Source organism: Dermacentor andersoni, chromosome 1, assembly GCF_023375885.2.
Source record: "Dermacentor andersoni chromosome 1, qqDerAnde1_hic_scaffold, whole genome shotgun sequence".
Lineage (NCBI taxonomy): Eukaryota > Metazoa > Arthropoda > Arachnida > Ixodida > Ixodidae > Dermacentor > Dermacentor andersoni.
This window is the reverse complement of record NC_092814.1, coordinates 166311466-166326133: the sequence shown is the minus strand read 5'-3', so window position 1 is coordinate 166326133 and position 14668 is coordinate 166311466. Positions and strand designations below refer to the sequence as shown.

At 43.3% G+C, this 14668-nt stretch overlaps 1 protein-coding gene across 6 annotated transcripts in view; it reads right to left on the bottom strand.

Annotated features, from left to right (window-relative positions):
* Nucleotides 1–2: 2 nt before the first annotated feature.
* The window catches only part of LOC126547063 (trifunctional nucleotide phosphoesterase protein YfkN), a 92217-nt gene continuing 77551 nt past the window's right edge, over nt 3–14668 (bottom strand). For 3 of the 6 annotated variants that reach the window (XM_055062724.2, XM_055062725.2, XM_050194907.3), the window contains exon 14: nt 3–2348. In XM_055062724.2, coding sequence (XP_054918699.1) covers nt 2244–2348 — 105 coding nt within the window. In that variant the 3' untranslated portion in view covers nt 3–2243. The remainder of the gene's footprint in view (nt 2349–14668) is intronic. The other 3 variants (XM_055062726.2, XM_055062727.2, XM_055062728.2) reach the window with 3 other exon arrangements.

Genomic DNA, 14668 nt, shown 5'->3' with positions numbered 1-14668 from the left:
AGAAAGGTGGCTTGCAACATTTATTTTTGCAAAAGCATTTCCTGCATGAAAGACATTTTTGAGCACTCAGATTTGGTAAAGGGCCACAAAAAAAAAAACTACTAAACTGCTTATTCATTCACAGGGCACACACATTAATGACACACACGTCTATCTAAAACAAAATACTCTTGGCACTAATATGCCATTAAAATTTCCTTAACTCCAGACTAGCAATGACTAACAACATTCTTGGGAATGTAAAAAATGCCACGGGAAGAGAAGCGCTTAAGTTACTAAAGCATCAAACGCTAAATACCTAGTAAACAACACACTTTCCATTTTTGGAACTAAAATAGTTACTTTCCATTAAAATTGTGCAACATGTTAAAAGTTAAACAAGGAAGTATTGCCATTATGTTTTAACAGGTATGACATTTTGCATATTCTCCACAAACATCTCCTTTCATCATGAATACATTTTCCATAGCATGCATATAATCTCCATAGCATGCATATAGAAGATTTCTCTCATTTTTGTACAAAAGAAAACTTAAGTAGATGCTCCTGAGGCAAGTTTCTCTTGTTTGCAGTACCTGTAAACATGCTACGGCAAGCACAATAAAATGGAGCTTGTCATGGTTTAGCTCGCACAATAAATTTAAGATTCTTAAGTAAACTACGCCCACTGTCAACTGCTACTAAAAAGTGCTTTCACAAAGTTAACAGCAGGAATATAAAGATGTTTTAAATATGTGCAGTGACATAGCAAACTAGCCTTTCTCATATAGACTTTGGATAAATTGCACACTTTTGGTACACACAGGAAATATAACAAATGCACTGTGTATATTAACCAAACATGTACTTGATAGCCACCTGAACATGATGTGTCCTTTTACAAAACTAGAACAAGCTCTGTGCAAATGGCATTCCGATAACTTCGTGCCATAGTGGAGCCTATACATTTCCAATTTCAGCGTGCATCTCTGCTGCTACACAATATTTAGCAACAGTTGCACACATGTTCTTCAAGCGGCAACGCAACTTCCATGAACCCCACAGCAGTAAAACATATACCCTGCATTACACAACTTGGAATCTAGACAAATTTTGTTGTGCAGTTAGTGCAAATGAAAAAGGCAATAGTTTTAAAACACTCTCATATTTTTCACAACCTAAAGCTTGTGCAACTCTGCTTGCATAGACTTCAGATGTTCAGCTATATATATGTATATAAATTACCTTTTTTTTATATTCTACGCATTATCGATAATAATATTAAAGTGCAACAAACATCTTGGTGTCACACAGTCTCTCTCGTGATACAGCTTAAGCAATGTAACCAAGAGACAAATTGCACACAATCTTCGGGGCAGTGTCCTAGACAGACGGTCTTCTTTCTAACACAGCTATCATCTTAGTCTTTGCTTAAGCCAAACCCAAGTGTTCTCTAAATTTTGTTCTCCTGGCAAGTGTATCGAGCAGCTTTTAATAAGGATGCAGTGATGAGGAGAAAATGAGCATGATGCAAGTTAAAACGACAATAACATACTAGGAGATTCTCAACAAACTAAATGATACAAGTGAGCCAAGTTCAACTGCTTGATCACAATTTACCAGTGTTAAATAGCTGAAAGAAAATAAAAGCAAAAACAAACCAGCACATCATTTATGCCTGAGTGATCACACCTTTCACCGCTTTGCCTCAATCAGACGTAAATTAGTGAGGCGTGAATCAGCTCAGTGATTCAAATCTCTCCCCACCCCCTTGTTTTTATTTTGCGAAGGACAATGCACTTCTCCCGAGAAGTCGAGCACATCCTTTTTGCAGACTTCTTAAAGGAATGTCTGGATCACTATTGGCAACACTTGTGAACATAGTAGTATTAAGAAACAAGAATGACAAAGTACAGCCTTTGTGTTGGCCATCATTTACAATGTAGTGCGAGGAAGAGCCAAATTAGCAAAAGCAGGTCATGTGCAGCTGATTTCCCCTTGTCTGCACTGTTCCTACAAGTACAGAGAGAGGCATACTCTTCCTCTGGCCCTAATTATCCCTCCTGGATTCTTGCCTCTTGACACATGAGGCTTTCAGTTACCTTACAGCCAATATAATTGCCTAAAGGTCTTCTTTGCAACCAAGACAAATACACCAGGGACACAAGCTACTATTGAAACTTCCGAAATGACATCTTAGGCCATGGGCAAAATGTGAACTTTAGACTGGAGGGAATGAGGAAGTGAACCAGAATTCATGTGCATTAGTTCTTCTCAAAGCTCCCCGTTGAAGGCTCTTCTTCAATTACTTCCTCAACAAGGCGCAATGGATGCGAGTCGCTGTCTTCCCAGAACTTCTTCACAACCTGCTGATACAAAAAAAGAAGCAGGGAAGGTAGGGGGAAAAAGTAAAACCTTGTCTTTTACAAATTCCAAGCAAGCATTAACGCACGGTGAACCTATTGCCACAAAATTACAAACCCCTAGGCTTCAAGGTCATTATATAAAAGTTTCGGATGCAGCCCTTGCTTCAGTACATGCAAAAATTTAACCCTGTAATGTCCAAACCCAGTTCCACATGAAGGAAAATTGGAACCAATTGCTGACATTTATTTCTGGCCATGGAGAGTACATTAGTAGAAAGACAAAGTTTTTTCAGTTACAACTTAATTACTGTACTAATTAATTAGCAAATGGTTTGTTACACTGTCCACAGCTGAAACTTCACTCCAGTTCTGAAAAAAAAAATTAACTCTGGGGTTTTAAGTGTCAAAACCATGATTTGATTATGAGGCACGCCGTAGTGGGGGACTCCGGAAATTTGGACCACCTGGGGTTCTTTAACGTGCACCTAAATCCAAGTACACAGGTGTTTTCACATTTGGCCCCTATCTAAATGTGGCTGCCGTGGTCGGGATTCAATCCCACGATCTCATGCTTAGCAGCCCAACACCATAGCCACTAGACTCCAGCATATTAGAAACGCAACTATGGGCTCTGGATTAAGTTTCCTGCACTTCAATCAGCATCTTGAGGCATCAAACTCAGCTTCGCATATATGATACATTGAGCATTACAGGGTTAAGACAGCAACTAGAAAAACTGCAGCCAGGCAAAAGAAAAAGAAATCGGTGTATTCTGTGCCGTTATAAAAATTTTGTTTACAAATGCATCTAATCAGTAATAAGACTGTCAAGCAAATTCTCACGGTCGGATGCAGACATTTCATACAGTTGCACTTTTATGCTCTCAGGATAATGCATGACACTGGTGACACCATCATGAGAAGGTTCTGCTGCTGTTGAACTGAATTTGCAAGTTGTGCTCTTTTATGAGTCAAGTGTATTCATCTATTTACTTCATGGCCTGAGACAAGGGTGGTGATACTTGTCTGGCAGCAAAAGGTGACTTCAAGGCTTTCCCAAAATACGGGGCAAAGACTTGGACCACAGTTCTGATACAAAATTTTATGGCAAAATATTGGGCGTAAGTGCCATTGAATTAGTGCTTCTCTTGTCAACATACTGAAACTAAAGTTTGCCTTACTGAAGTTTCATGATTTATAATGCACCATAACAATCAAGGAAAGCTTGTAAAAATGCTCTTTTCTGGCTGAGCACAGGCGTACCTTGCCATACATTGCATGACACTGCATGTTCTGGTCCTGCCAATGACAGTAAAACACTTTTCAAGTAGTCAGACATTCAACAAGAGATAAACACCTTTTTTCTGTACATCTTGGCTTTAGCTACTGCTATATATTATGTTTTGGGATTAACTCAACTACCAACCTGCAAGGAGGGACCTTGCTCTGAAGTTCTTCCTTTATTTAAAGTTTGGTTTCAATAACATTTACACCATTAATATGCTGAATCTTAGAAAAGCAATTTCTCCAGTTATACTATTGATGCCACTATCATTCATTTTTTTTTTATTGTGATAGCAATTATATGGACACTCCGGGTGCATTTCTGCCGTCGGCGTTGCCGTCAGTTTCCGTATAAAGTCCAAGTGCACTGTATGCTGCATGAGCGAGTGAAAGCTTGCGAGGGTGAGTCAGCGATCGCGGCTCATTCCCGCGCACACGAGGGAGGGAAACTAAGGAAGCGCGCCGTCTTCCATTGCGTGCAAGGTTTGGGGGGGGGGGGGGGGTGAGAGGGAGGGGAGGTTCTGGCCGCTTGGGCTGCTGTATTTGAAAGCCATGTGCACTAGGGACAAAGTCTGCTGCATGTTAGTTCGCGTTGATTCGAGATGCAGCACGAAGGTCAATTCGCTTATGGCTGCTGCCGCGCTTCCTCACTCCAGCCTTTTGGCAGCAAGTTTTCGCGGTCATCAAGTGAGATGTTTTCATGCTTACTTGTGTGCACGACAGCATGCTTGTTAATTTAATTAGTATGCCTATGTTTACAAGTTTATACAGCTGACAAAACTACTGTCCCTACTTCATATAGCTGTCCACTATTTTGCTATCGCAATCGATGTTTCGCCTTTCAAGCAAAACTGCAACTTTTTTTTTTTTTTCGCATAAGCTCTTGAGAGTGGAATAAGACAAAAATATGTTCATGATTATTAAGGAAAGTTTTTAAAACAAGGAATCATTTAAAGAATTAGAAGACATTCCACTTACAGAACTTTCATCTTCTGTAGCTTTGGACCAAATTGGTCAGAGCTTTCACTATTCTTCTATTATACACACAGTAAATTCCATAAAATTCTGGTATGCCAACATTTTTCACACTTTACAGCCTGACCAGCTATGAGGAATGATCCAAAAGTTCCCACAAGCATGTTACCCTGCCTTGACAGAGTAGTACACTGCGCTGCTGACAGATAGAGCCTGTATTATCAGTGATGTGCCAATCTAGAAGTTTTTGTTGGTGAGGATAATTCCATTACAGGCCAACTCTCAGGATGCTTTTAATAAATTTCTTCATATCCATATTACAGGCCAACTGCAATGAAATGTTGGGCCACTAAAGAGCTTAGTTTCAGACAGCTTGGAGCAGCCTTAGTGCAAAAATTTATGCTGCAAATATGAGTGAATGCAACACGAAAGGCTTGCAAAAGCAGACAGCCTTGATACTGAAACTGAAAAAAATGCCGTCATTACCACTCGCTGGAAGTGATGCGAGACTCAAAATGCATGGCTCTTCAGCATGGCCACGCACACTGAAAAATTGTGGAAGCGACATTCTGGGACTTGCGTCATATCCACTTACCATTACGTGCATGCGTCATCTACTCAGGTGCTATTTACAGGCTGCTAATAACAAAATTAGACAATTGCTAGCCCTTCAGCTTTGCTAAGATTGCTTCAGTAGTATATACTGCTTATTTATTATACCAATTTAGCCAAAGTGAAATCTTGTCACAGTTTAGTTTAATATGTGTGATCTTGTAACGGTATTTTGATGCTGTTTCACACTGACAATGGTGCATGATAAAACAATGAAAAATAGTATGTGTAAAGTTGTTTTCTTTTTTCTGATTGTGAAAGACACAGGCAGAGACCCTATGAATACTAAAACAAGCATCTGGGAATGATGCCAGTGGCTACAGCCAAACTGAAGAGTGGTTCAACGGATACAACAGCAGCAGAATGTCTGTAGGGTATGATGAATGCTCTGCACACCTTCCAAAGAGAACCAAAGCAAATGTGGTAAATATTTGTTAAAAGATTAACGAAGATTGCTGCTTAATCGTCTTCAAGTGTTCCGAAGCCCTTGGCTTGTCTTGACCTATGGCACCTTCCAATAAATTTTGACAGATGAATCCGGAATGCGGAATGCATCATACTGAAATAAAATCCCTGTCGCCTCACAACTAAACAAAGGAGCACAAAGTGCAGGTTTGCATGGATTAAATGAAGAAAGCAGCATGCAGATGTGTAGGCAAAGAAGCACACCAGCACAGTGAGACATGCACAAAGACATACTCACACATACATGCATTAAACTCAACCAACCAGAAACATCAACATACCATGACAAAGTACCAAATGAAAATGAATGTCATTATCCTTGCCAACAAAACTTCCAGATCAGCTCATTACTGACAAATGAAAATGAATGCCTTTATCCTAGCCAACAAAACTTCCAGATCAGCTCATTACTGATACTAAAGGTGCCCTATAGTGGATGAAGCAGCATAATATAATGCTCTCCACCGAAGAAGGGCAACATTTTTCCCAGAAGTTTATCAGCTCTCGCAAGTCACCTCTGGACTAAGAACATAAAATACTTAGAAAGTTCAACTTAAGGACCAAATATGCTGCAAGAAAATAAATGCATATTTGAATTAATTGCATCAAAACATATAAGAAGTGATAGTTTCAATTCATATTCAAAAGCTTGGAGGACGCTTAAGTTTCGCCTTTAAAGGGCCCCTGAAACGGTTCAGACAAATTTTGTAGACGTGTAGGGTACAGCTTAAGTAGGACATTCGCACCACAATTTAAGTGAAGCGTTACGTATTAATGGAGCTACAAGCGATTAGAAGTTACCCTCCTCCCTAGCCATGCTTTTCCTCCTCAACTCGTTCGCCGAGCGAGCGGGACTAAGCTCCGCCTTCAATGGTTCGGCGTCCCATCGTCCACTTCCGGTTGTTTTGGAGCCCGCCCCCGCCCGCGCGAGACCTCTCCGCTAGCCGCTTGGCCGTCGACCCCAAGCAGAGCTATCGAAGCAGCGTGCGTTGCGAGCAATCTGTCGTAGCGCCGAACGTGTCTGGTATTCTGGTAACCACAGGCAAGCTGATCATATCGGCAAATGACTGCAGGCATAAACTCAAGCTGATGAAGGAACTGTAGCGTAGACGTACGTGAGCGGCCTGCACGGTCCAGACACTTGTTGGCGCAGCACTTAACCAGCCAAACAAAGCGCTAATATTGCTCTAACCAAGTGTAAAACATTTTAAACATCTATAAAAACAACGTGTGGATGATTACACTCCTGCGAAAAATACACACCAGCAGCAAAGAAGAATACACTTCGTTGCTGCTACTGTGTATGGTTGAGCTCTGTGCCACCAGGTGGCTGCACCGTGCAGACCATTCACATTTGCCCTTCTGCTCATCTCACGGCTCGTCCCGTTCCGGCACAGTCAAGCGGCCAGACCCTGTCCCCTTGCGCTTGCGTTTGCCCTAATACCGGACTCGCGAAACGCTATTGCGTTAGTAATCTTCCGGTGTAAAGTGACGACCACAAACGCGCAAATCCTGGCGCCGATCGGATAGCAGCAGTCCAATGCGCAGCAGCCAGTTCGCTCGTACGCTGCCTTGCAGAGGGACACGATGTCACAGCTTGACATATTGCCAGTCGCTACTTTTGCAGTCCACAAGGCAACAAAGTCGAATCATAGCGCTCGCGAAAAGACTGAGACCGACTCTGACCGCGGAGCTCTCGTCAAAATGGGGTACGTTGTATACAAGCAGATGACCATTGCTGTTTGCCGGAAGTGCTTGGGTGTACTGAAAAATTGTTCTTGTGCATTCTCTTTATGTTACTTTCTTTTTATAAAAACAAATTAACATTCCAACTATTACGAAGATCATTTGTTTACCATAAAGTTGGAAAAATTATCGATCACGCGCCCTGATCAGCCAATCGGATTGCTCGCCCCACTGACGTCATGTGGGTGATTTCGGTCATATGGGTAGGGGCGGCTTAAAATTCCGCCGAGCAGTGCGCTGCGATCGGCAGCGATGTGCATTTTTAAAACCTTATAATAAATTACACGCTTTACGCGGAGCACTCAGATATGTCAATTAATGATCAGAAGGACCTACTCTAACAACTCAGTACGTTTGTAGAAAATCGTCAAAAGCGTTTCAGGGTCCCTTTAAGAGTGGTACGTGATAACATTAAAAGATTCCCGACTACTTCTCACACTTCCTCACAACTGTAGCTTATGTAACCGTAATGTTTTCCCAGAAATGCTGGTGGCGAACATTATGCACAATGGTGCACTTTCTGGTTTGTTTGTTTTCTTTTTTTTTCCACAGCAGGCGTCGCGGATATGCGGAAGTAAGCACCATCTGGATGGTGTTGCAAGGCATCGAGTGGGGTGCACCGCTCCTCTCAAAACAGGCCTCAAATGGCAGCTAGAAAAGGGGTTTGTGTTTGAGTTTCCGTGCAACAGAATTATGTTTCTCGTATATTCAAATCACAATCCGACACTATTATGTCTGTAGGTTGTGTGAAGTCGTACTTTACGAATTTTCTGACCCATTTTACTTTTAGACGTTCAATTAGTTCAGTAATGCCTATGCGCCACGCGGAGGGCTTGCATAGTTCTGGATGATTTTTCTGTAACGGACAACGCCACCGACGCTGACACCAAATTTTCCGCGACACAGGGTATTCAACGCTATCGCATTAAAAATGAACTATTTGTTTTAGGAGCAGGGTCCCCTCATGACAGAAGCATTAGTGCCTAATAGTAACTATCTCATGCTGCCTCTACTGGTAAAGGAACAGAAATCAGGCTTACACATCTAAGTGATTGATTGCAAAGACAAATAATAACAATAATAAATATCACAGCAATTACTGTTACTTACAGAAAAGAGTTGTGAAATGTCCTGTGAGGACTTAATTTTTCAGGTTTAAGATACTTTAATCAACCAGAAATATGGTTAGATACATTATGAATCGTTGATGAACAAAGGCTAAAGACTTCCAGCTACAGTAATGACGTACCTCACATAAGCAAGAAAGTACGAAACACTTTGTCAATGTGTAAATGCACTGTATGTTTCTTGGTTGCATATGTCAGAAAAAAAATGCAACATACATGGAGGCAGAAAAAATTATGCAGATCCCATGCACTATGGGAATCGATGCAAGCGAAGCTTTCCGTGCTGGATGCTTTGATTGACGATAATTAGCGGTGATGTTGACGGCTAAAGCTTAATTTCTTCAACATTTAGGCTCAAACAAGAGTGGTGAGTTGATGTTAAACGTTACCTTTCATGCACCACTGCTGTTTGTCTGCGTAGTACACAGAACACACAGAGAGAGGTGTTTGGCTGAGGCGTTGTTGTGCGCCATAGTTTATAACTTCCGAGAGGGTTGAACATTGATGTTTCTTCACAAGGCACATCGCATTGTGGCAGAAGTATTAAACTTGAATTGGATTATGGGGCTGTACGTTCCAAAACCACACTCAGATTATCAGGCAAGCCGTAGTGGCGGACTCCGGATTAATTTTGGCACCGTGATGTTCTTTAACGTGTCCCAAAATCTAAGTGTACGTGCATTTTGTATTTCGCCCCCACTGAAATGTGGCTGCCGCGATTGGGATCTAATCCACGACCTCTAGCAATGCCATAGCAGCAAAGCAAATGCGGCAGCCACGGAAGTGTTGATTTGAAGGTCGACCGCTTCCGTAGTGTCTCCTGGACCATGCGGTGCGTTTTAATTAATGAGGCTCTGCTTCTGCATGCCCTCCGTAAATTGCCCGCTTGACATATTTGCATTGCGTTTATTTTTCAGAAATAGCAGCTACGTACTATGCCGTACCTTGAAGCTTATCCTGTTTCCCCGCAACCGCTGTCATATAGTAGTGGGGTTTCCTTGCCTTCTCACGTCACCTCCCCACTCTCTTATATGGAAACTGCCTGTTCTCCTACCTCTGCTTCTTCTCCTCCTCTTCTCCTCTCTACAGTTCTATCTGCGTCTCCTCTGGCCTCCCACTTTAGTAGAAAGGGAAGCGCTGCAGTTTCTACAATGCTTCTGAGGGGAGTCATGGATAATTACAGCTGTCAATCGGCTAATGTGGTGACGACCAGGAAGCTCCAGAGGGCATTGTGCACATTCGACGTGGTGGGGTGAAAACAAGTTTCTCCAGTTGCCTTTTCTCTCTTACTCGCACTGTCATCTATATACACTCTCTGATCCACCCCCCTACGTGGTGTGCATGACAGCAGCCCACAGTAGTAGTAGTAGTAGTAGTAGTAGTAGTAGTAGTAGTAGTAGTAGTAGTAGTAGTAGTAGTAGTAGTAGTAGTAGTAGTAGCAGCAGCAGCAACAGCAGCAGCAGCAGTGGGGAAAGTCGATGGAAGAGGCAAAGAAAGCTTCGCTTTAAAAAACTAAGCAGGGCATGTCAAGCACCCAGCCTTGACAAGGTGATCGCCTCGAACATGCCACAGTGGCTCAGCAGTTGTTGCCTTTTCTCTTGCTAAGCACGAGGTTGTGGGTTTGATATATACCTGGCCACCTCGTCAGCCTCATTACATTTTTTAAAGCGCAATATGGTTGTGTACTTGGATTAAGGTGCATGTTAAGCACCAATGTTTTTCACAAGTAATCTAAAGCCCACATCTAAAATAGTCCAGGTGTTGCTTGAGTAATTTGAATCCAATCTATCAAACAATCAACCTCTTTTTTTCCGTCTCTTTCCACACGTTGCCTGATGTTTGAAAAAGACCATGATGACGCTGAAAAAATAAAGATCCCAAAGAGAACATGAAGAGAGGTGAGAGCACAACAGTGCATGGCCAGCCTTTGCACAGCAACCACCTTGGAAACCAGTGCACTTGACATCAAGCCCTTCTGCTCTATATTTGCTATTACTTGGCTTCAGAACTAGAAGGAAGGGGGTTAACCGAGGGGCCCAATTTAAAAAAAAAATTTTTAACACCAAGGAAAACATAGGGGATATTACTTGTACTTACCAATGAAATTATAAATTAATGGCCATGAAAGTGGATGGAAAAACAACTTTTCGCAGGTGGGGAACGATCCCATGTGTTCGAATTACGAGAAGGCAGGTGGCAATTGGTTAGAGCGTCGCACGCGTAATGCAAAGTACAAGTAATTTCCCCTATGTTTTCCTTGGTGTCTTTGTTGACTTCTCATAATATGGCTTTAAAACTGTCATTTAAAGGTCAACTTTCATGATTTTTCGAGATCAACGGAGCTCCACATATTTCTACTATGTGTTTTTTTTGGCACTCTGATCATCCGTGTCTAACGGTAGGACTGAATGTTAAGTTCACTGAAAACGAATTTTGCAAATTGTCATACATGCTCCTGCCTGACACCCGCAAATGTATATTTTTTTACTGGCTGCCCTGAAGTAGGTGCCATCAGCACCTACTTCATGAGCACACAACGATTGCCAAGGAGTGGGTGCCTGCCAAGTAGTGCCATGGAACACACCTGTTTTCTGCATAATCACACAATAAATCAAGACATAAAAGCTGTACATATACAGGGTGTCTACCAAGCTGACATTTCCAGATTCCCTGAGTTTTCCAGGTTTTCCCCGAGTTCCTTTGCAAAATTCTCTGAGTGATGCAGAACTATGTTTTATGTCAAGACGGGCTGAAACCATATCGCTCGATGCTGTCACTCTCTAGTAAGCATATGAAAAAAATTTTAAAAAGACAACTTAATGAAATTTGAATACTAGGGAGTAGTGTTTATGCTATTCAAAAAAAGAATAGAAAGGAGGGGTTGGTAAAATGCACAGCAAATAAAAAGCCTTCGAAAAAAATTGCGAATCGAGTCGGACATTCTCAAATACAAATAAAAAGGAAATGCATACAGAAGCAAATATTGTCGAATATGAGCTATTTCTGTCAACTGATAGTAAGCTCAGTGGTATGAGGCCCGAATTTTGCCACAATTGGGATTCTCTCTCAACAGCTCGTAAGTCAACCTCAACTGTCCTGACATACTCTTAGCCCGCGAACGACGCCTCAGTGTTGTGTTTCACTGCTTTAAAGAAACTATTTTGGTTTGGATGAGGGGCACCTGCATCTCAGCATCAGCCAACACTGTTTTTTGAGCTCAATACGGTGGCAGCCCGCTTCCTTTCCCGTTCATTCCCCAATGCGTAGGTCCTTTCTGTTCTTGTCAGCCTTCCGCCACTCATTCGCCACCCGGACCATTTGAAGCATCTTTTTGGTCAGTGTGAAAGTCCATGTCCGATTTTTCGAACTCCCCAGGGGCCGCGAAAACGTCCAAAAATCAGCCGGTTGGAAAAATAAATGCATGTCATTTACTGCCCTTAAGGGTTTAATCCGCCACAGGCACATTGGAAACGCTCTGCAGGCCTGTCAGTACGCGTATTAGGCATATTGGTGCTTGTACTGTGACAGGAAAAGCCGGGTGCACACGTGTATAATTAAGGAATACATACTGTGTCCCGTGGCAACCGCCCCTTCCCACGCTTGTTTTGCTTCACTGCAATACTTTTGCATATGCTTCACCAAGTAACATTTCTGTACAGAGGCGAAGCTGACTTTCAGTAACCGGCATTATGCAACGCACCGTGCTTTCCAAGCTTCTAAGCCAAATGCGAGGACCACAAAGGCGGAGTCCGTACCATTGCTGACAGCAGCAAATTCTTTCAATAAAAAACGCTGCACTCAACGGCAAGAAGCTTCATAGCGAACGTCGAAGCAGCTAGACCTAACGTTGCCGCAGTGGTGGCTACGGCTGCCAGCGGATCATCGTGTGAGAGCGGCGGTTCGAGGCGGCGACGTAATCAAAATGGCAGCGATGGTGGCTTTGAATAATGCCGTTTTGGAACTGCAGTCACGGCGAAACGTCTGGAAAATCGGACGGCGAAGAGTTCTTGCGTCCAAAATTTTAGACATTCTGATAAATTGACTCTATGGGGTACGTGGTGGTGCCGCGAAGCCCTCCAAATTATCGGGAATCCGGAATGTCTGCCGCTGACTGTACACTGGCAACTCCTCCAGCCGACGACAGGGCATCAAAGACTATTAATTACGATTCCTGTCTGTTACTCGAGCCAGCGTTACCTCGGTTTTCAACCCTTTCAATAAACTTACAGCTAATTTTTCCTGATAGAGGCACAAATTCCCTGAGTTTTTCCACACTACACAAAATCCCTGAGAATTCCCGGTTTTCCCGGTTGGTAGACACCCTGATATAATGTCGGTTCATAGGTATTGCTTTAGCGCTCTTAATGGAATAGCACTTGATATTGAATGGCTTCTTTGAGTTTCTTAAATTTATTATGCCTATTTGGGCTTGATGGAAGCTTTCAGGCTCACAAAACCAAACTATGATAGGCACTTGAAGGAGCATGCTGTGCCAGCACTCTTCGCATTCATGAAGAGCAGGCATCACCACAGAAAAAATGGCTCACCAAGCTATGAAGTTCAGTATCGGTATTAATATCTTCTTTTTGATAATTAAAAATTATTTACAAGTTTCTAAGTAAATCGGCCCACCCTACTTGTGACAGGATGATATATGCAGTTTTAAAAACCAATTATCCTAACATGACAAAAAAAAGCAACAAAAGAAAAACATGCTGGAATTCACTTTAATGCTTTTTCCTAGATTCCACCTCAGAATGAATACTATTGTCACGTGGTGGTGACGTTGAAGAAAGAACACAGTTGCAATACTGTGAACAAGAAAACTAGCTTTTATTGGGCGAACCTGTGCCCACAAAACAGGCTACACTTATAGCGCAACGATAGCGGCGAACACGCTCGGCGATCGTCGAAAATCTGATCAGCGAGTCAAGCGCGTCGGCTTTTATAGAGCAGTCGTCGAATGTTCCAGACTAATCGTTCGGACCCGCGTACCTTCCACAAAGTTCTACACCATTCGCGTTACACGATGAAATCAGATAACACAACGTTCGGCGACAACAGATAGCCGGGTAGAAGTATCGATAACTTTCCAGAAACTTCGGATACATGCAGGCGCGTCCCGCGCTGTGCGATTACATTTCTTAGGTGGCGAAACGTGGTCGCCCAATAAAGATAAGTACACGTGTCAATACCCCCCTCTTAAAAAGCATCGTCCCGATGCTACAAATATAAGAGAGCGAAACACAAAAGGACCCTTATTAAACATAAGTAACAAAACAACGAAAAGAAATCAAGTCCAAAGGTCAGTTACGCGAAGTCCGAAAGTTCGTCAACGCTGGTGGTACGGCTTGAGTCGCACAACGTGGACAATTTCAGGTCGTGAGCGGCGCCGCTGTGACAGCGAAATGCCGTCTGGCACGACCTCATAGTCCAGTGCGCCAATACGTCGGATGATCTTGTACGGTCCGAAATAGCGACGCAAGAGCTTCTCGCTCAGTCCTCGTCGGCGTATAGGGGTCCAAACCCAAACACGGTCACCGGGCTGGTACTCGACAAAGCGTCGTCGGAGGTTGTAGTGTCGGCTGTCGGTCCTCTGTTGGTTCTTGATCCGCAGGCGGGCGAGCTGTCGGGCTTCTTCGGCGCGCTGGAGATAGCTAGCGACGTCAACATTCTCTTCGTCAGTGACGTGGGGCAGCATGGCGTCGAGCGTCGTCGTCGGATTCCTGCCGTAAACCAGCTTAAACGGCGTGATCTGTGTTGTTTCTTGCACCGCCGTGTTGTAAGCGAAGGTTACATACGGCAGGACCGCGTCCCACGTCTTGTGCTCGACGTCGACGTACATTGCTAGCATGTCGGCGAGGGTCTTGTTGAGGCGCTCCGTGAGACCATTCGTCTGCGGGTGGTAGGCCGTGGTTCTCCTGTGCCTTGTCTGACTGTATTTCAGAATGGCTTGGGTGAGCTCCGCTGTAAAGGCCGTTCCTCTGTCGGTGATGAGGACTTCTGGGGCGCCATGTCGAAGCAGGATGTTTTCGACAAAGAATTTCGCCACTTCGGCTGCGCTACCTTTCGGCAGTGCTTTAGTTTCAGCGAAGCGGGTGAGGTAGTCTGTCGC